We start from the raw sequence: 26817 nt of genomic DNA on the forward strand, positions 1-26817 counted from the left end.
TTTAAATGGTCTGTGCACATTAGTTCATTCAGTCTTTCTTTATGGATTACAAATGTATTTTGATTGTCTCATAGGACCACCAGCTTTAACTCCTCCAGTAAAAGAAGACAGAGTCACTAATATTTACATAGTAATTCCTATGAGCCAGGCATTATTCTTAGGACTTTATGTAGATTAACTATTTTATTCTCCATAATGACACCGTGAGGAGGTATATCTCACCTTTCATATAAGGGTGTGGAAGCACAGAGGAGCTAAGTAATAGCCAAGATTATTACCAGGATTTGAAGGCTTTTGTCAGATTTGAATCAGAAGATGCTAGAGAGAGGGAGATTCCACTGTCAGAAGATGCCTGGGTGGATGGATCTTTATTATATGAGCTCTCTTTTATGCAAGGAGAGTGACTTAAAACATTTCCAAATTACCTAGATTTTATATATCTAGCTCTACTGAGTCCCAATCAGTCTACATTATTAGGTTCTACTATAGCACATTAATATCAACAAAAGATTATATTTATTTATATTGATAACCACTAGAATAAATAGAAGAGTAAGCTATTATACTTGATCCAATGTTGATTAAAAAATGGTATTTTATTTCATGATTGTAAGTCCCTTAGCATGTAGTAATAAAAATGTTTGTAGGGATGGTATTTTGCTGTTCAAGAACAATTATCAAAAGGAGAGATAATTTCTATTGATCACTATGTGGTTTGTTCTTTCTTACACATGCAGTTATATAGGAATATTATCTATATTGCTTACATTGGTATTTGAAGTTGAGTATAAAAATGGCCATTTCTGTATCAAATATTTTACAGGTATAAAATCAGCTCCAATTTGAGTAATTAGCAATTTAAAGACTTTAATTTGAGAAAAAAATGATTGTATGGAAAAATGTTGGACATTCAGAAATTGCAGGGTGCTGTTACAATTTAACAAAACCTTCATTAAAGTAATGATACAAAAGGCTTATTCAGCATTGTTCTATTGAAAAATAATTTAAATAAAATTTGAATAAATTACTCACAACCACTGGATTATTCCAGTGGTTGACGTGATGACAGATATTTAACGTCAGAACAGAAGTGCTCTACCACTTTGAACATGGGAGTTAACGTGGGGTGTGTGTGTATATGTGTGTGTGTGTTTATTAAGTAGGGAATGTTGAGAAAACTTGAGAAGAAAACAGATTAATTTAGCAAAGTCTAATTTTTGAAAGTTTTATTGATACGAATATATTAAATTCTATGATTGATTTGTTTTGCTCTACTGAATAGATGTGTTCATTAAAGAAAATTGCCTGAAGGTCATGGTCTATGTTCAAATGACTCTCATTCTGAGATGTATTCTTTAGTGAAGAGGGGGAAGTATAATGGCTCATCAATGCCTTAAAGGTAACTGTGACAATACAATAATGTTAAAGAATCACAGAATATAAATGTGAAGAGTCACACTATTTTTTAAAGCTGTAAATATCTATGGTTAGGTTTGTGTTTAGCACATTCACTTAACAGTTTAAAGGAGAAATTGTAAATGAACAGAATACACTGGACTGTACAGTTACTCAGCTCCTGTAACAACACTTATGTTCTACAAGTGATGCTGGACAGCGCCCCTAGGTTGCTGTGTTACTGTATCCTAGCATTTCATAGGAGCTATTGATTTAGGAAAGAGCTGGTTGAGCTTAAAAAGGAGGGATTTACACCATGGATTAGAAAATTGTTTCAAAATATAGTAGCAACTGAATAAATCGCTTGTAAAAATATAAGCAATAGTAAATGATGATTGGGCAACCCTTTTGATAAAACACATTGCCGAGAGGGAGTAACAGCTTTAGCATGTGTGTCTATCTAGTACTATTTAAACCCTCTCACAATCTTCATAAAGATTGAATTTCGCTATTCAAGTATTATGAAATAAATTTGCATTATAGCTTCCTAAAGCTTTTTGCCTTACCTTTTCCAGGTTTGAAGTGTGTTTGTCTTTTGTGTGACTCCTCAAACTTTACCTGCCAAACAGAAGGAGCATGTTGGGCTTCCGTTATGTTAACCAACGGAAAGGAACAGGTGATCAAGTCCTGTGTCTCTCTCCCAGAATTAAATGCGCAAGTCTTCTGTCATAGTTCCAACAATGTTACCAAAACGGAATGCTGCTTCACAGATTTTTGCAACAACATAACTCTACACCTTCCGACAGGTAAAGGGTTTATCTTTGTTCATGCCAAATTTAATTGTACTCTTGGAAAGTTATATACACATGATAGAAATCAAACTGTTTTATGTTTCTTTAAATAAGAAAATCTGTTTTACAGTTCTCTCTCTCCCTTTTTTTGTTTTTGGTAAAATTCTCTAGAGCCTAGTTGAGATTGATTTTTTAAAAATTGCACAAGACTGTCAAAACATTGACAACAGCATAACAATTTTGAAGAAATCTGTACACATGAGTTGTATTTTTTGAAGTGATTAATGAACCTAAAGTAAAATATAAATTTTTATGGATTCTCTTAAAGGAAAGAAATTAAAATGTATACCAAGAAAAAAGAAGAGAAAAAAGAGCAAAACAAAAATAGTAGATTGCCAACTTTTATGGAGACAGAATCTTTTTTTCATAGGTAACTTCTGCATATCTTCTTTGCCCACACTCAAGTGAGACCACTCATTAACAGAAGACAGATAGAATGGAATTTGACCCTTCATTATTGTGCAAATATATTCTTGCCTTTCCCCCAATTTCATGGAGTTTTATCCTAATTTACAAGGTACAAAAATCTTAATCTGGCCTTTTATCAATAATCTGGAGTCTGAAATTTTGGGGGCTAGTAAGGGGCAAGTAATTCAAATTAAAAACTAATTTATGACATGAAAATGTCCTGCTTGTAGATTTTCTTTAGTACGTTAATATCTATACACAAATACATATCTTCCTCACAAATGAACATTTACATGTACTGTTATCCAATCTCAGATGTTCATATATCACCATATTCTAATATAGTATTTTTAACCTATTATTATTATTATTTTTAATAAATTAACTGCTCTCCCCCTTTTTTACTGGAGAACATTTACTTTATGCAAAACCTTGACATTACTTCTACAAATGAAAAACCAATTTACTTGCCATAAATAAAAGGTAACTACGTAAATAAACAAACAAATGTACTGACTGCATTACAGTTAGGTATTTTGTATTTTCTTTTTGTTTAAAAGAGAAGACAGTGGTGTTAAAGACATACTAACATGCAATGAGTCCTTTTGATACATAATCAGAAAAACTAAGAGAACTAGAGGAGAAATTCTTGTATGATTCAATGTTATTTAGTATCATGTTGGTTTACCACTCCAATTAATCTCAAGAACCCTTAAAAATCATTTCATGAACCACCCCTAATACTTGTCCCATTCTTTGAGAAACACTACTCTGAAGCATTATCCTATATGTTACGACCTCAGAAGTCATACTTGGCATATTTCATCCCCCAAAGCTACTAGGAGTCTTTGATTTTAGACCACAGTTATTTTGTCTCAGATTCCATAGACTTCCTTGGTTTGATAGTGATCTGGTATCTATTCTGATACCTGAATTTTTCTTTCCTTATATATTCTCCCCTGGTTTTGGTGGACCAGAGAACCCTAAAATGAAGGTCCCCTATATTTGATGCTGGTCTTCCCATGACAAGATCCAAAAGATTAAGGAGGGGAAGGAAAGTCTCCATATTAGGCTGTGGCAATGACCTCTTTAATGTGTCTTCTTAATAAAGAATTATCCATAAGACCATGTTCTGCCAGTCAGTATGGGTACAAGACAGTACTTTGACTGCAACAAAAGGTCTTGGAGGACAAAATGGTTCACACGCAGTTGGGCAAATTAAAGGTGCTTAGCGCAGCTAGGATGTGGGTCCTTCCCAGCCCAACTCTAAACTCTAACTACTGAGATGCCTATGTTCTACCTTCAAGTCCACTTGGGAACCAGACTTTCTTTTTTAAAAATCAATTTTATTGAGGTATAATTTGGATATAATGAAATGCACACATCTTAAGTGCACAGTTTGGTGTGTCTTGACACATACATTTGTGTAACTGCCACAACATTTCCATTACCTCAAAATGTTCTCAGTCAATCGCCACTTTCACCAGGGCTGGGAAACTGATCTATTTTCTAATACCTGTAGATTAATTTTTACTGGAGTTTCACATAAAAGGAGTCCTATGGAAGATATAATTTTGCACTTGGCTTCTTTCACTCAACATGTTTTTGAGATTTATTCATGAAGTTGGATATATCAGCAGCTTGTTTCCTTTTTACTGCTGGGTAATATCCCACTGTATGTTTTGTTATTTTTACGCTTTCATCCACAATGGGTATTCAGGTTGTTTTCATTTTGGGGCTGTTATTAACAAAGCTGCAATGAACAATTGAGTACAAGTCTTTGGAGATATGTTACCTTTCTCTTGAGAAAATACCTAAGAGTGGAATTGAATGGTCAAATAATAACTATATGTTTAATTTATAAATCTAATCTCCCAAATAGTTTTCACACTGCTTATACCATTTTGTATCCCCAGCAGAAATGTATGATAGTTCCATTTGATCCATATTTTTGTCAGCACTTGGTATAATCAGTCTTTTTAATTTTGGCCATTCAAGTGATTGTATAGTGGTATTTCATTGTGGTTTTAATTTGCATTTCCCTAATGACTAATGATGGTAAATTATTTTTTTCTTGCGCACATTGGACATTTGTGTTTCTTTCTTTATAAAGTGTCAAATACTTTGCATATTAAAAAAACTGGGTTATCTTCTTATGGTTGAATTTAAGAGTTCTTTATATATTCTGAATACAAGTCCTTTATCAGATATGTATATTATGCCTATTTTCTCTCATTCTGTGGATTGACATTTTGCTTCCTTGAAGGTGTCTTTTGCAGAGTAGAAGATCAAAATTTGATGAAGTATATTTTATCTTTTTGAAAAATTATTAATGGTTCACATATTTCATGTCCTGAGAAGTCTTTATCTATCCAAAGGGCATAAATATTTTCTTTTATGTTTTCTTGTCGAAATTTTAACATTTCAGCTTTTACATTTAGGTCTATGTTCAATTTAAATTTAATTTTTGTTATTATGTGAGGTTAGGTGGAGTTTTATTTTTTCCACATGTATATGAAGTTGTTCCTAGCATCATCTGTGGAAAAATCTATCCTTTCAATTACTTTGACCCTTTGAATTAAAATAAAGTGACCATGTATATGTGGGTATATTTCTGGCCTCTATATGTCTATACTTATGTCACTATCAAACTTTCTTGATTATTGTAGCCTTACAGTAAGTATTAAAATCAGGTCGTATGACCCCTCCAACTTTGTTCTTTTTCAAAATTGATTTGGCTATTCTAAGTCCTTTGAATTTCCATTTAAATTTTGGAATTGGTTTGACAATTTTCACAAAAATATGATGATGAAATTTTTATTAGATTGAGTTGAATATGGATTATTTGGAGAAAATAGTCATGTTAATAATATTAACTCTTTTGATCCATGAACATAGTATGTTTTTCCATTTATTTAGTTTTTCTTCAGTTACTCTTAGTGTATTGTAGCTATCAGAAAACAGGTCTTATACATATTTCCTTGAATTTATCCCTAAGTATTGCATGTTTTTAGATGCTACTATAAATGGTATTTTTAATATATCAATTTCTAAATGTTAACTGCCAGTATATGAAAATAAAATTAATTTTGTATATTGACCTTATATCCTGTAAGCTTGTGAAAATAGCATATTAGTTCTAATAGCTTTTAAAAAAATTCTTTGGCATTTTCTACATACAGAATAATCTGTGAGTACAGACAGTTTTACATCTTCCATTCTGATCTCTATACATTTTATTTCTTTTTCTTGTTTTTTTTGCACTGGCTAGGATCACTAATACAGTGATGAGTAGGCGTGGTTAAAGATCCTTGCCTTTTTCCTGGTTCTAGGAGGAGTGCACTCACTCTTTTACCATTAAATATGAAGGTTTTTTTGTAGATCCCTGTTATCAACTGAGGAAATTTGCTTTTATTGCTAGTTTTGGGAAAGTCTTTTTTAAAATCATGAATGAATATTAACATTTTTCAAGTATTTTCATGGATTGATTGAGATTATAACATGACTTTTCTTCTTTAGTCTACTGATATGATGGATTATCTTAATTGGCTTTCAAAGATTACTTATAACAAGGAAGGTATGTATTATCTAGCCAGTTAATTAATATGTCTACAAAAAATGTTATGTGACATTTAATTGATATCAAATTTCTTTACATAAACTAAAAATTTGTTTCTTTTAGTGACATGGGTATGGTAAATTGACATTGAATTGAGTAGGATTGCATATGCAGTCATCTTGTGTTAGGTTGTTCTCTCTGTGAGGCAGCACTGAATGGTTATTAGCTGTGTTTGGAACAGCAGCTGTTGGAGAGGAGTTGGGAACCTCTAGGCTGAGCTGTGATATAGCCAGTGCCAAGAACTCCGCTGTTTTTGTATCATCAGGTGAGTGTGATTGATATCCCCTGCTCTGCCTAGTAGGAATTTATCAATTTCAAGTGTGATCACATGTATATGAAATATATAAAAGCACTCTGAAAAGTAGACAGTGTGATATTTCCATAGTACTTAATCCTCTGCATCACATTCACGGGTAAAATGATAGAAGAAAAGGTTGAGAGGTGACCAGAACAGGTTGGAGAAACTCTGGGACTTCCCTTTTCAGTTTCAGCTGAAAGCTAAGTGGATCCTTCCCTTTTGGCTCTTTCATTCATCATCCCAGATTGTGGTGTCATTTCTGGATAACTGACTTCATGTAGGTACAGTAACCCACTCTTGTCATGTTTCAGCTGGCTCTTTTCTGTCCTTAGGTCCTGTTTGTGATGATTGGGCTCTTGCTTTGTTTCTTTGTGACAAAATTCCTACCTTGAATACATCTCGTGACTTTTTTTCTCCCCACTTCCTCTCCCTGATGGTGTCCTAGTAACTCAGCAACTGGAGATCTGTAGGCACAAACTCTTGCCCTCCTAAAAATCCTCTTAAGTGTTTGATTCTAATTCTTAAAACCTTAGACTAGTGGCTTTCATACAGCTTTCCATTGTGGCACACAGAAAGAAACACATTTTATATAATTTCTCCCAACCCACATGCACACACATCTGAAGCAAGAATTTCACAAAATATTCTTACCCATAAAATGTACAAGGTACTCTGTGCTCTTTCATTAAGTAAAAATGCTGATCAGACCCCATAAGTTGTTTACATATTTACAGTTTAAGAGAGACTGCTTTAGTTGATATTTAAAATGTGGTAATTTTAAATGCAGCAAGGACATTTATTATTTTAATTAACTAGCTCAACAAACTATTAAGAATCTGGTTACTATTTTAACTTACAATGTTTTTCTTTTAAGTGGCCTTTTAAAACCTTCTTACCCATTCATTTATAATACTAAATTGGATTAAAGTTGAATTAATTCAGATCATTGTAAGCAGGATTTGATTTAGATCACATTAAATTTGATCACTTGCCTTTAAAAAAAAGTACTTCCTTGCTTCACATTGCATGTGGGTTTAATTTTCAGGAGTTAATTTTTTTGATAGAAGTAATTTTATAGTTTAGTAGAAATATAACATTAGAAAAATTGCTCGTTTCCCTGAAGCTTATTGTAATAGATATCTTTGATGTCACTGGAGTGACCTTCCAAGTTCAACTATTATCACAAATATTTAGAGGGCTTTTTTCTAAGTAAACTTGAAAGTCGAAAACCATTTCCAAAAACAGGCAAGTATTTGACTAGTGCTTGGAGCTCATGTCTCTACTAATAGTAAATGTTATTTTCATTATATGAACATACTGAATATTTAAATATTACAATTAATATATGCTATGCAAATCAGTTAAGCAAGAGAAACATATGTATTTTATGTAATGTAACCTAATTTCTTATTACTGTTTATTTCTAGACCAGATAAAAATAGCTCTTTTAAACTCCAAAAATATCTGCCCACCTTTCTGGATTCTACTTGTCTTGCCCTGACTCCAGTGACTTTAGATCTAGTACTCTCAGGCTTCAGTAAATTTCCTGCACAGTAACTCATGCAGATTGACCACTCACAGCTTCCTCTGAAATTAGGAGAGAAGCCACTTTGGTGGGAAAAATTCACCTCAAAAATAAATGATGGGGGCTTCCCTGGTGGCGCAGTGGTTGAGAGTCCGCCTGCCGATGCAGGGGACGCGGGTTCGTGCCCCGGTCCGGGAAGATCCCACATGCCGCGGAGCGGCTGGGCCCGTGAGCCATGGCCGCTGAGCCTGCGTGTCCGGAGCCTGTGCTCCGCAGCGGGAGAGGCCACAACCGTGAGAAGGCTGTGTACCGCAAAAAAAAAAATAAATAAAAAAATAAATGATGTTTTCTTAGCTCTTCAAGAGCATTTCCATTTCAATAAAAAAAGGACTTATTTACCCAAATTAGTGTGTACTTTTGGGGTGGAGGATGGGGATGGGGATTGTTTTCAGGGTAAACAAACACATAATAAGTGAAAAAGTTCCATTCTTTTGGAAAATGTTCCAAAAGATGTTTGGGGTGTGTGTCCCTGTAATGGGTTCTGTCTGTGAGCCCCCTAATAAGTTCTCACAGTTTCTTTACTGATTTTGTGTAAGTTGGGCCTTCTGTATCTATTCTTCAAGCTTCTTAAACTGTTTTCCCTATATTTTCTAATATTTGAGTCTCTGATAATTAATTAATAATATCTACAGCTTCTATGAGTTTGAATCTGCTGACTCATATTCTGGGTGGCTACTTTCCTTGCGTGTTTTTTAATTTTGATTGTGAGTTCATGTTTTGAGAATCATATCTGGAGGAAACTTTTGATGCCTGTATTTAAAATATGTTCCTCCAGAGGAGATTTATATTAGCTACTGCCAGGTATCTGGAAGTGCTACCAACTCCAACCCATTCAGTGTTTTGATTAGGTAGTTTTGGCCAACATATAGCATGAATTCTGGCTCTAAGCCTGCCTATATAGATGCACACTTATGGTGAGGACCTCTCAGAGAGGTTTTTTTTTTTTTTTTTGCTCTACCCAAAGTCAAGGTTGAGACAGACAAATAGATGAATATACACCCTGTCTCTCTCTGCAGAAATTTTCTATTTTGTTTTATTTTCAATGTAATGCCATTCATATTTGACTGATTTATACCAGGATCTCTGATCTGACCTTTCACAATTTCAGGAACCATGTTTTATTTCCTGATCTTGTTATACAATCTGATAAACTAAGCACTGAACTACCAAGAACTGGCAGATGCCTCCAGGGTAAATGGCAGTCCCAGTGCTCAGATACCTCCTGGGATTTGTATTTTATTTTTGGCTGCTGAGCAATTCATTTATTTTCCTACCAGGTTAATCATATAATAGAAAAAAGAGTTTTTCATTTATATTTTATTCAGCATTTTTGTGTGTGCTGTACTAAGAAGGGCTCTGTGGACATCTAAAGTGTAACTTGGCAGAAGTGGAAACTCCAGGATGGTTTATTTTTGAAATGATGCTGGCATAATTATCTATCCATCTGGAAGAAAACAGGGCTGTACCACAGTGTCATACCATATACAAAAATAAATTACAGCTTGATTAAATATCTAATTGTGAAACATAAAACAATTTAAATGTCAGAGGAAAATTTAGGAAAAAAAAGGGTTTTTATGACTTTACAGTATGGAAGCTGTTTTTAAGTAAGACAGGAAATCCAATTGCTGTAAAAGGAAAAGACAGATATAATTGACTACATGCAAACTAAAATAAAAATGAATAATAAAAGATAACATAAATAAAACCAAGATAATGAAATATGGGATAGAAATATTTGTAGCATATATGACTGGAAAAAAAATAACTATTTAAAAGATAAAGAGCCTCTGTGTGTGTGTGCACGTGCACATGCCTGTGTACATGGCAAGGGAGAGAGTGGAAAGAGAGAGAAGGAGAGGGGGTGCTAAATGAAAAAATGGGCAAAAAACACACATGGAAATTTTACAGAAGAGAATCTTCAAAGTGGTCAAGTATTGAAAAGATGTTCAACAAAACTAATAGCTGGGGAGATGCAAATTAAAACAACATACTATTATTTTCCACCCACTGGATTGGTAAAAGGTAAAGGAGGATGTTTTCAACTAAAAGTATCAGAAACTTAGATAATATCTTAACTAGTGAGGGAGTTCACAGCCTCAGCTTGACAAGAAATCTGGAAGTAGGTTCTTTCTATGATTTGTTAACAAAGAGACTCAACAGTGTCAACAGCCTACTTCCAGTTTTCTTTTTATGTGAATTGGTGAACACCATTATTGTTTAAGACATTATTATCTAACTTTCTGATACTCTTATCTGGTACATTTTTTTCCTCATGTGTATCTGCTTTTTCTAACAAGGGAAATGTTGGGTTTTGCTATTAACAATCTCAAGATTCAGGGAAGACAAAAGTAAAAAATCATGATTTGCTCAGATTGGGTCATCTAATAGAAACTGCCATGTTTAGCAGAATTATCAAAGGTCTCTTTCCTTATTGCAAGTTTAAACCAGACGTAAATACATCTCCTTCTAACCCCAGGGAGAAGGCTTGGGTTTATTACTAAGCGGAGCAGGGGAAAAAATGAAATAATGAAAAGCAACAACTTTAAAACAAACCAAAAACCTTATTCTTGAGAAGTTGTGGACATAGCATAGCCATCACATGGCTTTTAAACCTGAGTTTCCATTGTCTGAGTGGTACTCTCCAGAAGAAAAACTTTTTTAAAGTATACCCAGACTAATAGTTTCCCCAGTTGCCTGCCAGAAGAAAGTTCAAACTCTCTGGAGAAAGGCACTTTAATATTAGGTCTCAAAGAGACACAGCAAACACTTTTTCAAGGACATGAGAAGTACGTAATGAAGAACAAGCACTCCAAGCTTACAGGGGTTCAAAACAGCATGAGCATGAGCCAATAGAAGAGAGCACAAAGTTTCATATATTGGAATTATCAGACAATAATTATAGAGTAGCTATTCTATGTTTAAAGAAACAAAAGGCAAATTTGAAAACATTTGTTAGAGAATAGGAAATTATAAAACAATGACCTAGCAGATTTGAACAATATTGAAAAAAACTTTTTAAAAATTAAAGATACAATAACAAAAATTAGAAACTTAATGTATAGGTTTAACAACAATTTGTATAACAACTGAAGAGAGAATTAGGGATCTGAAATATGGGTCCGAAGAAACTATTTTGTATTCAGTAATAAAGAAAATACATAATGGAAAATATGGAAGAGAGGGTGACAAATAGAGGAAAGTATAAGAAGGTTTGATATGTGCTTTTACACATACCATGCATATATTACATTAATAAAAATGTTGACATATTACTAGCAGGCAAAATTAACTTCAATGAAAAAAAATTACTAGAGTTAAAAAGTTCACTTTTTAATGATTAAAGTTTCAATTTACCAGGGATTCTTTTTTTTAAATTTATTTTAAATTTATTTTTGGCTGCATCAGCTCTAAGTTGTGGTACACAGGATCTTCGTTGAGGCATACAGCATCTTTCGTTGTGGTGCGTGGGCTCCTCACTGTGGCACACAGGCTTCTCTCCAGTTGTGGCATGCAGCTTTTCTCTTCTCTAGTTGTGGCGCCTGGGCTCTGTGGCACAAGGGTTCCAGAGTGTGTGGGCTCTGTAGTTTGCGGCACACAGGCTCTCTAGTTGAGGTGTGTGAGCTCAGTAGTTGTGGCACGCGGGCTTAGTTGCCCCGCAGCATGTGGGATCTTAGTTCCCTCACCAGGGATCAAACCTGTGTCCCCTGCATTGCAAGGCAGATTCTTTACCACTGGACCACCAGGGAAAGTCCCTACCAGGGATTCTTAATAAATTTAAATTTCTGTGTACTGAAGAATATGGTCTCAGACTTTCCTGGTGGCACGGTGGTTAAAAATACACCTGCCAATGCAGGGGACACAGGTTTGATCCCTGGTCCAGGAAGACCCCACATGACATGGAGCAACTAAGCCTGTGCACCACAGCTACTGAACCTGCGCTCTAGAGCCTGTGAGCCACAACTACTGAGCCCATGCACCAAACTACTGAAGCCCGCATGATCTAGGGCCCGCGTGCCACAACTACTAAGCCTGCGTGCTGCAACTACTGAAGCCCATGTGCCTAGAGCCCATGCTCTGTAACAAGAGAAGCCACCACAATGAGAAGCCTGCACACCACGAGGAATAGTAGTCCCCACTCGCCGCAACTAGAGAAAGCCCGTGTGTGGCAACAAAGACCCAATGCAGCCAAAAAAAAAAGAAAAAAGAATATGGCCTCAAAAATAAAGAAAATATTTACAGATCTATAAGGAGAAATAAAGAAGTCCATGATCTCAGAAGGAGATTCACCACTGTCTTGGTAATTGATAGAATAAGTAGATTTTTTAAAAAAACCAGTGAGACTACATAAGGTTGAAACAACATGATTTATGAGCAACCTAATTTTTAGAAAATTATAATGTAAATTATAATAGTCTTATGGCGTATCTGTAAGGAAAATTTCAAAGCCCAAGACGTTCTACCACAAAATTCTGCTAAATTTCCAGGAACAGATAACTGTGTAACTGTTACACAAACTCTTCCAAAACATGGACAAAGAGGAAACACTCCTTAACCTATTTTATGCATAACCTTGATATCAAAACCCAACAAAGACAGTATGTAAAAAAGAAATTACAAGCCATTCTCATTTATGAGCATATATGTAAGTATCCCAACTTTAACCTGTAACAATACAGGAAAAGGGATTCTGGGAAGCACAGTACAAGGAGAAATGATTATTTGCCAAATCAGGATAATGATTACCCTGGAGGTTGGGAAAGGATATGATCATGTTGGGTATCTCCGAGTGGGGGAACAGGTAGTGGGTAAGGGGGCTGGTGATCCATGGGGGTTTATAATTATTTTTATCCTCAGTGTATATGTTGTATGCACTTTTCTGTATATTTATTATATTTCACAACAAAAGGAAAACAAAACATCAAGTTTCAAAGTAACTTCTTTTGGCCACACCGCGCGGCACGAGGGATCTTAGCTCCCCGACCAAAGATCAAACCCGCACCCCGTGCATTAGAAACACAGAGTCTTAACAGCTGCACCACCAGGGAACTCCCAAAGTAACTTTTGAGTATGGGTAAATTTATGAAAATTACACATTCTCTTAACATCTGGAGTTGATATCGGAGAGCTAACCGGCTGAGGACATTATTTAATTCTTTCTTTATACATTTTTATACTGTTTGTTTTGTTGCAAATGTGTTCTTTTTCTAATGAAAAAATCTAATGGATCAAAGTTTGCTAAGACTATAAATGTTTCAAAGACATCTAGTTTCCTCCAATACCCATTTAGTAGCAGAACCTAGACTTAGCTAGGTGTATGGCTCTCCTTCCAACTGACAGTATTTTCAGCTACTCTTACTGGTAGGTGTGGCATAAGTTGTGGCTAATGAGTTGACTGGCAGTGTTTTGGAGAACTTCTGAGAAGACTCATTTAAAACAGAACTGGCACCTTATATGCCATCCTCCATCATGCTGCCTGGATGTAAAGGATGGAGTTTAGCAGTTGCCTTGGACTACATGATAGGGATGGAAACAAGGGAGATGAAAGGACCCTGACCAAAAACTACATGGAACCAACCTGCTGACTTTGGACTATCCATCTTCAAATTTCTTTTACGTGAAAGAGAAAATGAAACTTCTGTATAGTTTCCTCTGTCATTAGTAGCTAAATCTAATTCTAATGAACATAGAAACAGCAAAACAAGTCATTGAGAGTTCTACCTGCTTATTGGTTGTACCTGACCCACAGACAGGTTTCATCTGATCTACATAGTTTCTTGGAGAAAAGAGTGAGTTTCTTTATAATGTTAAACATTGAGTCAGTATAAAAATCCAGACATCTGGCTTATCTTGAAAAAATCAGAAGATTTGGCATTCTTGAAGTTGGCTGAAGCAGAAGTGACTGATTTCCTTATTGGGCATGAGCTTTCCTTGTTCATTCATTCACTCATTCAATACCTATTGAACTTATATCCACTGGCCTAGAGTTCCTACTATCAGTAGTTTAGTATATTTTCTATTTTAATATAGTTGAGTTATTCTGTTTAATATAATTTTATGTTTGACTTTCTTATTATTAAAACATGTCTTTCCTATGTGAAGGAATCACATTTTGTTGCTTGTTTCTTTCATAGTGGGTTGCATTGTGATTTGTAACAAATGATTTCTGGTGACTCTAGGTGACATCAGAGACATGCTCAGAGAAATAGTGGTGATGTCAAATAGCATCAAGGACATTCTAAAATTGTCTATGAAAATTCATCGAGGATAAGGTCAGGAAACCTGGGCTAGAGAAGCCTCTTATTTATAGGGTTAATTTTTATAGGAACTGCTATTTAGTTTATGCGTGCACTAATTACCACCCTTCACATGGAAATAGAGTATTCAACAAAAACATTCAAGTTCTGGGTATCTTTGTTCCCATTTTGCTACCAAAACATACAGTGACTGAAAGGGTAAGTGTAATAATAATTTCTGATTTTTCCTTTTGGAGTTCAATACACTATTTTAATACTATTGTATTTTTGACTAATTCAAATAATTAGTTTCAATAAAGAAAATACATGCACAACATTAAAATGTGGGTACTTTCCTAATTAACCTCAGTACAGTTTTCACCTTCCTGTTCTCAATTGTGTAAAGAAAAAAAGAACAATTTATTATTTATATCAGCTAGGGTAGATGAACAATGTATATTGTTAGGCACATGTCTAAATTAGACTTTAAGGCAAACTGAAGGATTACATTTGAAGGAAGATAAAATGTGAAAACATTAAAATTGCATTTATCAAAATTAATCATTTTAAAGCGTGCTATAATTATAAAAATTTGCAGACTCAGGTAGTGAATATTATTCTTTGGGGAGCTGAAAAGTCTTGCTATTTTAATCCCTTTAAAAAATCCATTGTTGTCTCAACTTTTATGGTTTTCTATTTTAAATGTAAATTTATTGCTCTAGGCAGTGTAAGGTGATATCAACATGCTGAGAAGTACTCATGGGACCCCTTGTGGAATTGTTCTGCCACCACATGAACAAATCCATTTGTAGCTCATTCTCTGAGGATTCCCCACATACCTGACAGGTGTGCCAGACAGGGATTTTTTTTCCCCATAAGCTGAAAGACGCTATGATTTTTACATTTTGAAAAGTCTATGAAATATAAGCATACAAAAAGTCAAACTTGTATCTTAAATGTTTAATATAGGAAGCATTTCTTGTCTCAAGGAACAAGTACACTGGTTTTAATTATGAAATTTTGTTCATAGGGATTAATAGGAAATTGAAAGTAAAATTTATACCCAATTCTAAATTGAGGATTTTACACTATGTAAGCCCTACTCTTCTCAGTTACATAAATACTATTACCTGTTTACTGAAATATTGTTTAGGTGATTATCGTATACAGGATGTTGAACTGGGTCAAAATATCATTATCTCATGTCAGTCTTTTCCAAATGGACAAGCTGCTTTGTGTGAATGTGTTAGCTGAGGGAGAAATTCTATTAGCATGAACTTTAGGACAGAGAAGTGTAACTTTTCCTTGTCACCAATATTTTTAAGTGCCTTCTTTGAACAATGCCCTCAGCTATAAGATAGGGTGCTTCTTCCAAGGAACTTTCATTTTTCTTAAGTAAAAGTTTGGCTTAAAAAAAAAATTAAAATATTCTTTGAGTAATTACTATCTACTTTCTTTATAGATATGTATCATTCAAGAATACACACTACTATATATAAAATAGATAATCAACAAAGACCTACTGTATAGCACAGGGAACTCTACTCAATACTCTGTAATAACCTGTATGGGAAAAGAATCTGAAAAAGAATAGATATATGAGTATGTATAACTAAATCACTTTGCTGTACGCCTGAAACTAACACAACATGGTAAATCAACTCTACTCCAATATAAAATAAAAAATTAAATAAATAAAAAAAAGAATATGTGCTTTGATGACAGATCAAGAAACTGATCTCTGGTGCGTGCCCTAAAATTAAGAAAAACTGCGAAGCCGATTTGAATTCTTCCTACATTGTATTAATCTCACCTCTGCTTGAGTCAGAGTTCTTCCTACCCCTTATGCCAAAGATTATACTCTTCAATCTAACATTCTTATTTCCTTAATATATAAAATCATTGTTATTTTTAAATTCAGGTGCTGGTGGACAAAAGAAGATTTGAGGCTTCTCAGTGTTCCTCCCAGAAAACTGGCAGCACAAGGGGAACTAGCCAGGAAATATTTTGATGTGGGGTGCTCTCTGCCTGTTACACATGCATGAACTCAGGCCAGATGTAGACCTTGTATACTAGTAGCCATTTATAGATTGATCACTGAATGACGGAATGGCCCATCAATACCTCATCTGATATGGTTAAAAGGCAGAAGTTATTCTCATGTTATTTCTGTCACTGTCATGGCTCAGTTGAATCTCTAGATTAGAAAATATTCTGCCATTGTTCAGTACTTGAGGTTCATGTTGATCAGAAGCAAACTGTTTGACATGATTATTCTCACTCTGTGAAGAAGTGGGACCATTTGCTTCCCCCTATAGTGAAGCACGTTGGAGGGATCTAACCAAATTAACTTCTAACTGCATTTTTCCTGGTGACATTTATAAATATAAGGGTCACTGTGAAGAAGTAGGAGGCTAGGACAAGCTCTCGTGGGTGGTGGTGGAGGGCTCCCTGTAATCAGGAGTAAAGAATTACATGGAAATGTTAGACAAATAAAACTGCGCTTGTGACTTAACTCCTTGGACCCATTCTACATCCCATGTGTGTGCTTCACACATGTAAAGTTTTAGTTACATATTCTTTATACTAGACTGATTCATCATGAATGGAACTCTTCATCATGATCTTTTTCTTATCTGCCACGTCTCTCGCTCCTACATAAAGTTTTCTCCGTATTTTTACCAGCCAAATTGCTTTGGAATTGTACCCTAGATGGGTCATGTATTCCTTAGTAGATTTTAAATTCCACAAAGATGTGGACTGTGCCCCATTCTCTGCTCCCCATCCCAGAGAGTTGTTCTCAGTGCAGTATTATACACACCAATCCATTTGGTTCCAGGTTTTGAACCAATTTAGTAAAGCAACAAGAAATCAATTAGAAAAGTATTTTCATTACCATCAGGCAAATGTTTGAGATAATGGTACCCATATTTCTGGGTGCTTTGAAATGGCAGGTAAAGGAGAAGACTTGGGAGATTTCTCATTGCTTAACATGTCACTCTGTTTTTGACAAAAGAAACCATTCCTGTTGAGCTAATTAGCAAGGTAGCTTTGAATATCTTAGAGGTAATGTATTTCTTTTTTCTGTTTCAGCTGCACGTATTATTTCCACACTTTCCCCCCAGAAACCTGTGAACTAAACAAAAAGCTCTTTAACTGAAGTCAGAGGTCATAGAAGTTTATAGGGTGGTAGATGGACTGAACATCACCATGTCATTCAGTTGTTCCTAGTGGCATTTCTTCTGGTGCCAGGACAGAAACCGACCTATCAAAAAGCATCTCGAGCAACACTGTCTTTTTGGTTGCTTTATTCTGAGAACATTTCAAAGCCACAAGCTGGAGAAACAAATGCTTCCCTTTTCCTGGGGTGGGCGGGGGGCGGGCGGGTGGTAGGGAGGCAGTTGAAGACTTGATATTTATACATTCATGGATTCAACTTTGCAATAATAGCATCTTTTCACTTGGGGAAAACTTTTGATAAAAGGAATAGGAGTGGTTCAATGCTAAATTAGTTTGTGGTTTCTTTAGGGGTGCTTTGGACCCTCTTAAATTTATGTAGCTACTTGCTATAGCAACTTTTGGGAAGGAAGCACTAACCTTGAAATGGTTCGTAAAAATTCACTTTGTCTGGATGAAGACCTCTGTTTTCTTTGCTCAGATTTGTTTTTAAACAGCTGTCCAGCCAGTATATATCTTTTCAGTCACTATATCCTCATTTTCTGTACATCGCTCCATTGTAATATATCAGTTTCTAGTCAGTTGAATGCCATTCAAATACAGTGAAGAAATATACCTTTAAGTTGAACACAAATATACTACAGGATTTTTGTGTTATTTGAAGGCACTGATCAAGTCCACATCTCTCCTCAGTTCTAAGGCATCTCCTCCTATTAGCATATACTAAAGAAATACAAATTAATTAATATGAAGGTCATATAAATCTCATAAACATCAATAATTTTTCATACTTTTAGTAAAGAAAGAGAAAAGGTCAGCAGGGGAAGAAACATGGAGATCATGCCCACATTTTCTCATCTTTTTCTTTTCATCTTGAGACGTTTGCCTCCCTAAAGCCAGAAATAGGAGGTGGCGAGGAGGTAACAGGAACTGTCCTGGGAGAAGCTGAGGCATCTAAACTGGTTCTGAACTTTATTTGGGCAGGAGTAACCACCACTGCTTTCACAATCACCAGTTCCACTCCTGTCTCTAGGGAAAGCTGCAAATTCACAAAAATAGTTTAAAAAAATTTCTCCTTTCTTTCCTTTTTACTTCCTTCCTCCCTCCCTCCTTTTCCCTCCTTTTTTCCTCTCCCTTTTTTTGTTCTTACCTTCTTACAATCTTTTGCCTTTTGTATGATTCCCTCCAGCTGCACAGAATCTTCCACCTCATACATTCCCTTCTTCCTGGCTTGTTAATACCTCCTTCTCCTGTGTCATCTTGGTTTAATGGACTGCAGAACTTATATAGGGGAGACTTTTGTAAGCTAGACTCTCATCCATGTGGGCTAGTGTTTGTCTCTTTTTTCCCAACCTCTTCTATTTAATTTACTAGAGAGTGAAATAACTAGAGTTAGCAATGCAACACTCCCAGACCTCACTTTTGGGATTAACGTATGCCACCATGGAGCTGCTTATTCCATGGAGAAATCACCTCAGTTGACATGGTCTCAAAATTTGGAAATTATCAAATAATAAAAGTTCTCCTGGGACTTCCCTGGCAGTGCAGTGGTTAAGAATCTGCCTGCCAATGTAGGGGACACGGGTTTGACCCCTGGTCCAGGAAGATCCCACATGCCACGGAGCAACTAAGCCTGTGCGCCACAACTACTAAGCCTGTGCTCTAGAGCCTGCGAGCCACAACTACTGATCACACATGCTGCAACTACTGAAACCCGCATGCCCAGAGCCCTGCTCTGCAACAAGAGTAGCCACTGCAATGAGAAGCCCGCGCACCACAATTAAGAGTAGCCCCTGCTTGCTGCAACTAGAGAAAGCCTGTGCACAGCAATAAAGACCCAATGCAGACAAAAAAATAAAAGTAAATAAAATTATAGAAATGGAAACAATATTTTAAAAAGCAAAAAACAAAGAAAAGAGTTTTCCTATGATCAAGAATGTAAAATCTGGGGCTTCCCTGGTGGCGCAGTGGTTGAGAGTCCGCCTGCCGATGCAGGGGACACGGGTTCGTGCCCCCGTCCGGGAAGATCCCACATGCCGTGGAGTGGCTGGGCCCGTGAGCCATGGCCGCTGAGCCTGCGCATCTGGAGCCTGTGCTCCGCAACGGGAGATGCCACAATAGTGAGAGGCCCGTATACCGCAAAAACAAAAACAAAAACAAACAAGCAAAACAAACAAGAATGTAAAATCTGTTGGGAAAATTAATATTTTCACCCGAGATAACTTATTAAAATGTATTCTTAACTGCACTACTGTCTTTTTCTACCATGACACCCAATAGGGTGTAGACCACAGTTTTCTTCATTTGTCTCCTGTAGAGATTACAATCAACATTTGGTTTAGAAAATAGTTTTACAAATGTTTGCCTTAAAAATTGCTCAGTGCTTAAGGAGCTCTTTCTGGATGGTGTTGCTAGCCTTTTTCTAGCCGAGTCATCTTTTTTTTCTTACTAACTCGTTTCAGTAAATTGTTCACAAAAGTAGAAACATTGCCCATCTGTAATAAACATCCGTGAGAGCAGTAGCCATCACCAGAGCCATGCACTTTTATAGATATTATTCTATTTTCAGGCTTGCTGACCTTTCACCTCTTTATTGGTTGCCATAGTGATGATCTGAGCTCTGCTTAATAGAGCTTTACTAAAATGAAGACAATAAGCTTTTTAACAGTAATGTTTATATTGATAGTTCCTAATAACATGTATCAAAATAAAATTTAGCCATATAAATGTATCCAATAGTGGAGTTTTATTTTTAAAAACATGTTTAGGTACATGTTTATGTAAGTTGCAAATGGTTAAGTACATTCTGTGGCTTTCTTAGAATTCCTGGAATACCTTTGTGAGGACATAAAAATATGGATGCAACTTGAAATGTAGATTTGAAAGGTTATTATGAAGTGGATTATAAAACTTTTTTATAACAGCAAACTTCAGAAGTGCAACTTCCATGGTTAATGATTTCTCATTCAAAGTCAAGTCTGAGATCTCTTGTAGCACCTTGTCCTAAGAACACTCAAGGCCAAGCTGTCCTCATATGCACCTGTACAACTTCTAATGATTTCAGAGGAATCCTGCAACACTCAGGAGAAGGAAAGTTGGTGATCTGCCAAAATTCACCTGGCAAAGTAGAAGAGCATGAAATATGTTTGTTTCCAAAGTTCACTTAACAGTTTTAAATATTTTACTCATTGGTAGTAGATAGACTACTATTTTTAGGCTTATAGTGAAACTTTTATGAACACATCTTTGAGGAATTTGATTCTTTTTCCTTTAGAATTAAATATTTGTTTTCAAATTATGTTCACATATTCTGGTTAACATGTTGTAAGTAAAATTCAAGTACATTTAGTATAATAAGCTCTCCTGGGTTGTCATTACCAAGAAGGAAGTCTGAGGGGTGACTTAATTCTTCCTCTCATTAAGAACTAGCATATGTTTTTTGGAAGAAATCAGATAATAAATAAGTGAATCTATGATGTGCCAGGTGGTGATAAGATCCAGGAAGTTAAATAAAACAGGACAAAGGTATAGAGAGTAAATGGGGAGTGAGAAGGAAGTACTATTTTAGATAGAGTTGTCAGCCAAAACCATCATCTCTGCCTGCATTATTGCATCAGGCTTCTAATTGGGTTGTAGGTATTTTCCAGGTAAACATCCTTGCCGCAAACATTTTTGCAGCAAACATTTTTTGCCATATAACTAATTGGCCGTAAGGTAATTTTGCCATGAAAGATGAAATAACTGGTTGACAGTTTGGTTTCATTTCTCCATTGATGGAGTACTCCTATTTTTATATTAGATAAATCTTAGCCCTCATAATGGTCTCTACAGTGATGAGTAGATGTGGCGATCTTAAAACACTGGATGATAACAATTATATCGACTTGATAGAAAAGACGGTAATAAATTACTGGAAGTGTGAAATAAGAGAATGTAAAGCCAGATTGCGTACGATACTAGAAAATGATAACATATTGGTTTGCAAATCCTTCGGTGATTTGAAGGTGCAGAGTTGAACCCACATTTCCCATGCAACTTTGGAATGTCTATCAGTAGACGTGTGACAATTTGCGAAGAACAAACAACAGCATAGAAGCTTTCGTAAAGCAATACAAAGCTCAGTTACAAGTATGCATCCTAGCATTTGGAAACTGATACCTCTCTTAATTAAGGAGTAAATTTTAGCAAAAAGGTGTGATGCTGAATGAGGAGACGAATCAACAAGCAAAAACAAAAGGCATAAAATACTATGAACGAAAGACTTGGAAGACAAGTGCTTAGGTACAACTCATTAAATAAAATTAGTTATTTATGCAGTATCACCATGAAGCTCTTACACATTTTAAATGTATTCAAATATTTTGTATTTCACTATAAAGTCTTTTAAATTTTGTTATTCATTTTTCACTGTTTCATTGTTTCCTTTTTTTTTTTTTTTTTTTGCGGTACGCGGGCCTCTCACTGTTGTGGCCTCTCCCGTTGTGGAGCAACAGGCTCCGGACGCGCAGGCTCAGCGGCCATGGCTCACGGGCCCAGCCGCTCCACGGCATGTGGGATCTTCCCGGACGGGGGCACGAACCCGTGTCCCCTGCATCGGCAGGCGGACTCTCAACCACTGCGCCACCAGGGAAGCCCCATTGTTTCCTTTTTAATGTCACTTTTATTTTTTGTTATTTTATCTTTTACAGCAGAATTGCCTTATGGCCAAGTAGTTATTCAGCAAAAATGTTTGCAGCAAAAATGCTTACCATGAAAATACCAGATACATTGTAATTGGTTTCTTAGCTTTTACTTTGTGCCCCTAGTGTCTGTTCACACAGCGGTCACTCAAGATATAAGTTAGATCCTATCTTTTGTCTGTTCAGAACCCTGTGCCAGCTTCCACTCGGAATACAATTCACAGTTCTTTTAGCCTTCAAGACCCCGTATGATCTTTTTCTTTTTGACCTCCCTGACCCCATTTCCTTCTACCTTTCTCCTCATTTACTGCACTTGAGGCAAAGATTGTTCCTGAACACTCCAAGTAGGTCTCCACCTCAGGGCACCTTGCACTTGCTTTCCTTCTGCTGGGAACATGCTTCCCTGAGATACTTCTCTTGAAGCTCCCTGCCCCCTCCTCAGAGTGGCCTTCTGTGACCAGTCTCTAAAGTAGTGTCCCACCATCACTTTGTCTCTTTGTTCTGTTTTCTTTTTCTTCATAGCACTTATGATCTCTTGCTTTTGTATTACATACCCATCTGTGGTTGTATGAGAACATAAGCACCACAGAGCAAGGATCTGGGCTCTCTCACTCACTGCTATATCTCCATCACCTGGAATAGTGGCAGCATATTGCAAGAGCTCAGTAATTATCTGTGGCTAAAAGAATGAATGTGCCTTAAGTATGGATTGCTGAAAAATGGGGAGAAAATAGTAATAAAATGTCAAATGGTTTGGAGGTTTTAAAAAGGATCGCAGGTGCTAGTGCTTTCCACGATCCTAATTCTATCTTCCATTGTCACCTAGCAGAACGGAACTGCAACTGCATCCTCGCCTCAACTCCCTTTCCCCGCCTTTGCTTTTATCATAGAGAGTCTTCACCAACTAACATGAGTGCATACTGTGTAGCTGCACATTATAGATGTAAAATTTTGGTGATTGCATTTCCAATTTCTAAAATACTTAACGTGGGTTAACATATGGTCATGTTCTTTCTTTTTTTGATTACAGCATCACCAAATGCCCCAAAACTCGGACCCATGGAGCTGACCATTATTATTACTGTGCCAGTTTGCCTCCTGTCCATAGCTTCACTGCTGACAGTATGGGCATGCCAAGGTCGACTGTGCACCTACAGAAAGAAAAAGAGACCAAACGTGGAGGAGCCCCTTTCTGAGTGCAATCTGGTCAATGCTGGGAAAACTCTAAAAGATCTGATTTACGACGTGACTGCCTCTGGCTCTGGCTCTGGTATGTGCCTATTGTTCATTTTTCAGTAAGAAAAACTCTACTTAAAAATAACACCCATTTTAAAAGAAAGGGCCCAAATATTCTTAATTCCATTGTTTAAAATGCTTGATATGGTACATTTTGGCATGGAAGCTCCTTTCAGGATTTGATGAAGAGTAAAAACTGTCCTGGCCTAAAGAATGAATTGCTTTTTGTGCCTTTAGGTGTTCAGATTCTCATTTTCACATGCCTTCAGAATTTATTTCTGAAGCCAGAAAGAGTTTTTTTTCTCTGCCCTCTCCCACATTATGGTTAGTAATAATCATGGTTGCCGTCTTGGTCATGTTTCGTGGGCACAAAATAGTTAGGGGGCTTAAGCAGTTGAGTTCTGGGGAAAACATATTAGTTAGGCAAAGTAGCGTTCTTTGCTTGTGATTATAAAGGTCTTTGGAATCGGTAGGCAACCCCTGGGATCAAGAATGTAGTCTTAAAGCATAGAAACGGAAGATGAAAGGGAACAGCACAGCATTCCTGGGCTGGCTTGTGCTCCTAAGGTTATATGACAACTCTTTCCCTCTTTAATGGAACTTCAGAACCCCTGATGAAGCAGTTCAAAATACCAGGCTGTATTATGGCTTAAATGAGCCTTTCTCATAGCACAAAGCATCTGAGGGCTTTTTGAGTTTCCGGTGACAGAAGAGCGTTGACCCCCAACCCACATCCCGTAATAACAAGCTCCCTAAAATGGCAGGGGACTCCCAACTTTCATGTATAATTCCAGAAATCCTGTCAGCATGTGGTGTTGCAGAAACATGAACGAGGGTAAGACTAATTGAGTCATTTCAGTCACCCCTGCATCCCATCTTGCTTTGGAAAGATCATTAAGGATGATTACCCCAAACAGATTTTGAGGAACTCCCTTGCCCATGGCCTTTGGGAGTGTCCAGGCAGGCACAATTAACAAGGGCAGGTGACAGAGTGTTGGTAGCATCTATGTGGGCATCCATATTTAACAAGAAGCAGCTTTGGACTCAGAAGTATTTATCAGAAATGAGAGGCTTAGGGCTTCCCTGGTGGTGCAGTGGTTGAGAGTCCACCTGCCGATGCAGGGGACACGGGTTCGTGCCCCGGTCCGGGAAGATCCCATATGCCGCAGAGCGGCTGGGCCCGTGAGCCCTGGCCGCTGAGCCTGCGCGTCCGGAGCCTGTGCTCCGCAACGGGAGAGGCCACAACAGTGAGAGCCCCGCGTACCGCAAAAGAAAAAAAAAAAAAGAAAAGAAAAGAGAGGCCTAATTATGTCATCCAGAAAGTCCAGATAGTTGGCTGCTTCTGGGGGCAAGATCGCTTGCTCGCTGACCAAAGCCTCAATGTTTACAACATCACTGCACAAATCAGGCGGCATGTTTTCAAAGGAGGAATACTGGAAAGAGTATCTCCAAATTGCGAAGTTTATAAAACTGAAATCCAGATTAAATTGTTGGATAGAAAGTTGACATTTTTTCTTTAAAAGTAAAACTTACTAGGATTTAATACTCTTTCCTTCCTTGAGTGTTACCTTTTGGGGGCCACTGCTCCCTAACTTCCTGAGCCCTGGCAACATTCTAGGCTCAGAATATAGGCACAGAAACTCTGATTTGTGCCAAATTCCTTGAAACCTTATACAATTTATTAAAAGGTTCAAGTGATTAAATAATCATCTATTTAATCCCCACCAAACCTTTCAGTTCGTATGAAGAGGTAAGGCAGAAATACGTGTTTTGGAGCTACTTCTTGACTATACTTAAGATTGACCAAGGATTTCCCTTTCAAATGAAAGTAATGAAGATTTTATAACTGGAGACTGGATATTTAGTTTAAGAAAGTGGTTGTGAGCCAGGGCATAAAATCAAAAATTAACGTTAAGTTTTTTGGTATTTTTGTGCATCTTGAAACCTAAATCTGGACTTATTGACTGCTGGACCCTTTCCTCTTTAGATTATTCTAAGTTCTCTCTTAAAAGAAAGCCGTGAATATACCCAAGCATGGATGATTTCTTTAATGATCAACTTAAAATAGTTCTAGGCACTTTTCTCCAAAGCCAGCTGCATATGTTTGCCAGTGACCACTGGCTAACAGTAATGGATGGCCATACTGCCTTTGATCATCAGGGAGAACGGGTCCATGTGTAGCAAGGCTTCTGTCACAAAAGCTCACCCATAGGAAGGAAATCAGGAGTTCTGCTTCTCTGCTTCTCTTCCCTGGACAGCGACCTTAAGCAAGAAGCAGCTTTGTCAGATGTTGAGAGACAAAAATTATGAAGCATATCCCAACCTGGTCAGGGACAGATTTCGAAGAGATATAATGTTCGCAAGAGAGGAAAATGGACTGGTGTTTGACTGGATGGTCTTTGAGAGATCATGGTGTCTCAGGTGGCTTCTAAGAGGCTTGGTAGGTTTCTGCTTTCCTGTCGTGATATAGCACTACTCATGGATGGTGACATTTCCATAAGTCAGGCATCAGCTTCTACAGTCCCTGGTAAAAAAGAGTAACATAGCAGGGAGAGCCAAAGTCCATGTGTCTTCAAAGGAAATCTCTAAGTGTGTAACACAAAAATTACTCAGATTATTTTTGGTGGTTGCTTTGAAAGATGCTGAAGCAATTTTCATTGTTTTACTGCCTCAACTTAATTGCTGTGCTGAGTACCTTAGATGAAATCCTTCTTTGTCCCCGGTCTGAGGCATTGATTATGTGCCTAATCAATTTGCAGTTTGAAAACATTGGCTTATCTAGTTCTCTAGCCAATTGTTGTTGTTGTATTGTTGGTATTGTTGTCGTTGTCATCGTTGTTGTGATTGGTCGTGGTGATGCTTTCGTGAGTTTGTGTGTGCAAGATGAGGGGAGGGAAGAGAGAGAGATTGAAATTGTACTTTGGCTTAATAATTGTTAGTACAACTTTCATTGTGTGGCAAGTAGTGAAACTGACTATGGCTTACAAAAATATCCTGGATAGTTTGCAGCTAGAAATCTTTCCAGCTGGGGAGGACTGTAGTCATATCCACTGAATGGTGAGAGCATAAGAATTTGGATTGAAAAACAGTGTCTTAGTTGTAGGTCTGACTTCCACTTATTCCTGGGCAAGTTTTTGACTACCACACAGCCCCAATTTTCTCATCTCTAAATGATAAAGTTGAACCAGATGATCTCAGAAGAACTTTCTGGCTGTGAGGCTTTGTGACTAATTGTTGAGATCCATAATAGCAAATTTATAGTCTGTGCTTATTTAGTCATGGTGGGTGGTTCTCATGAACATGAGAACATCTGAATAAACTGGCTCATTTCAG

At 36.8% G+C, this 26817-nt stretch overlaps 1 protein-coding gene across 1 annotated transcript in view; it reads left to right on the forward strand.

Moving 5' to 3' along the window:
* The first annotated feature begins 1295 nt into the window (after positions 1–1295).
* The window catches only part of ACVR1C (activin A receptor type 1C), a 41410-nt gene continuing 15888 nt past the window's right edge, over positions 1296–26817 (forward strand). The window contains exons 1-3 of the mRNA XM_029225760.1: positions 1296–1399; positions 1971–2201; positions 23279–23518. Of these exons, the coding sequence (XP_029081593.1) occupies positions 1378–1399; positions 1971–2201; positions 23279–23518 (493 nt within the window). The 5' untranslated portion in view covers positions 1296–1377. The remainder of the gene's footprint in view (positions 1400–1970; positions 2202–23278; positions 23519–26817) is intronic.

This window comes from Monodon monoceros, unplaced genomic scaffold, assembly GCF_005190385.1.
Source record: "Monodon monoceros isolate NGI ecotype Baffin Bay Population unplaced genomic scaffold, NGI_Narwhal_1 Super_Scaffold_16, whole genome shotgun sequence".
NCBI classification, from domain to species: Eukaryota; Metazoa; Chordata; class Mammalia; order Artiodactyla; family Monodontidae; genus Monodon; species Monodon monoceros.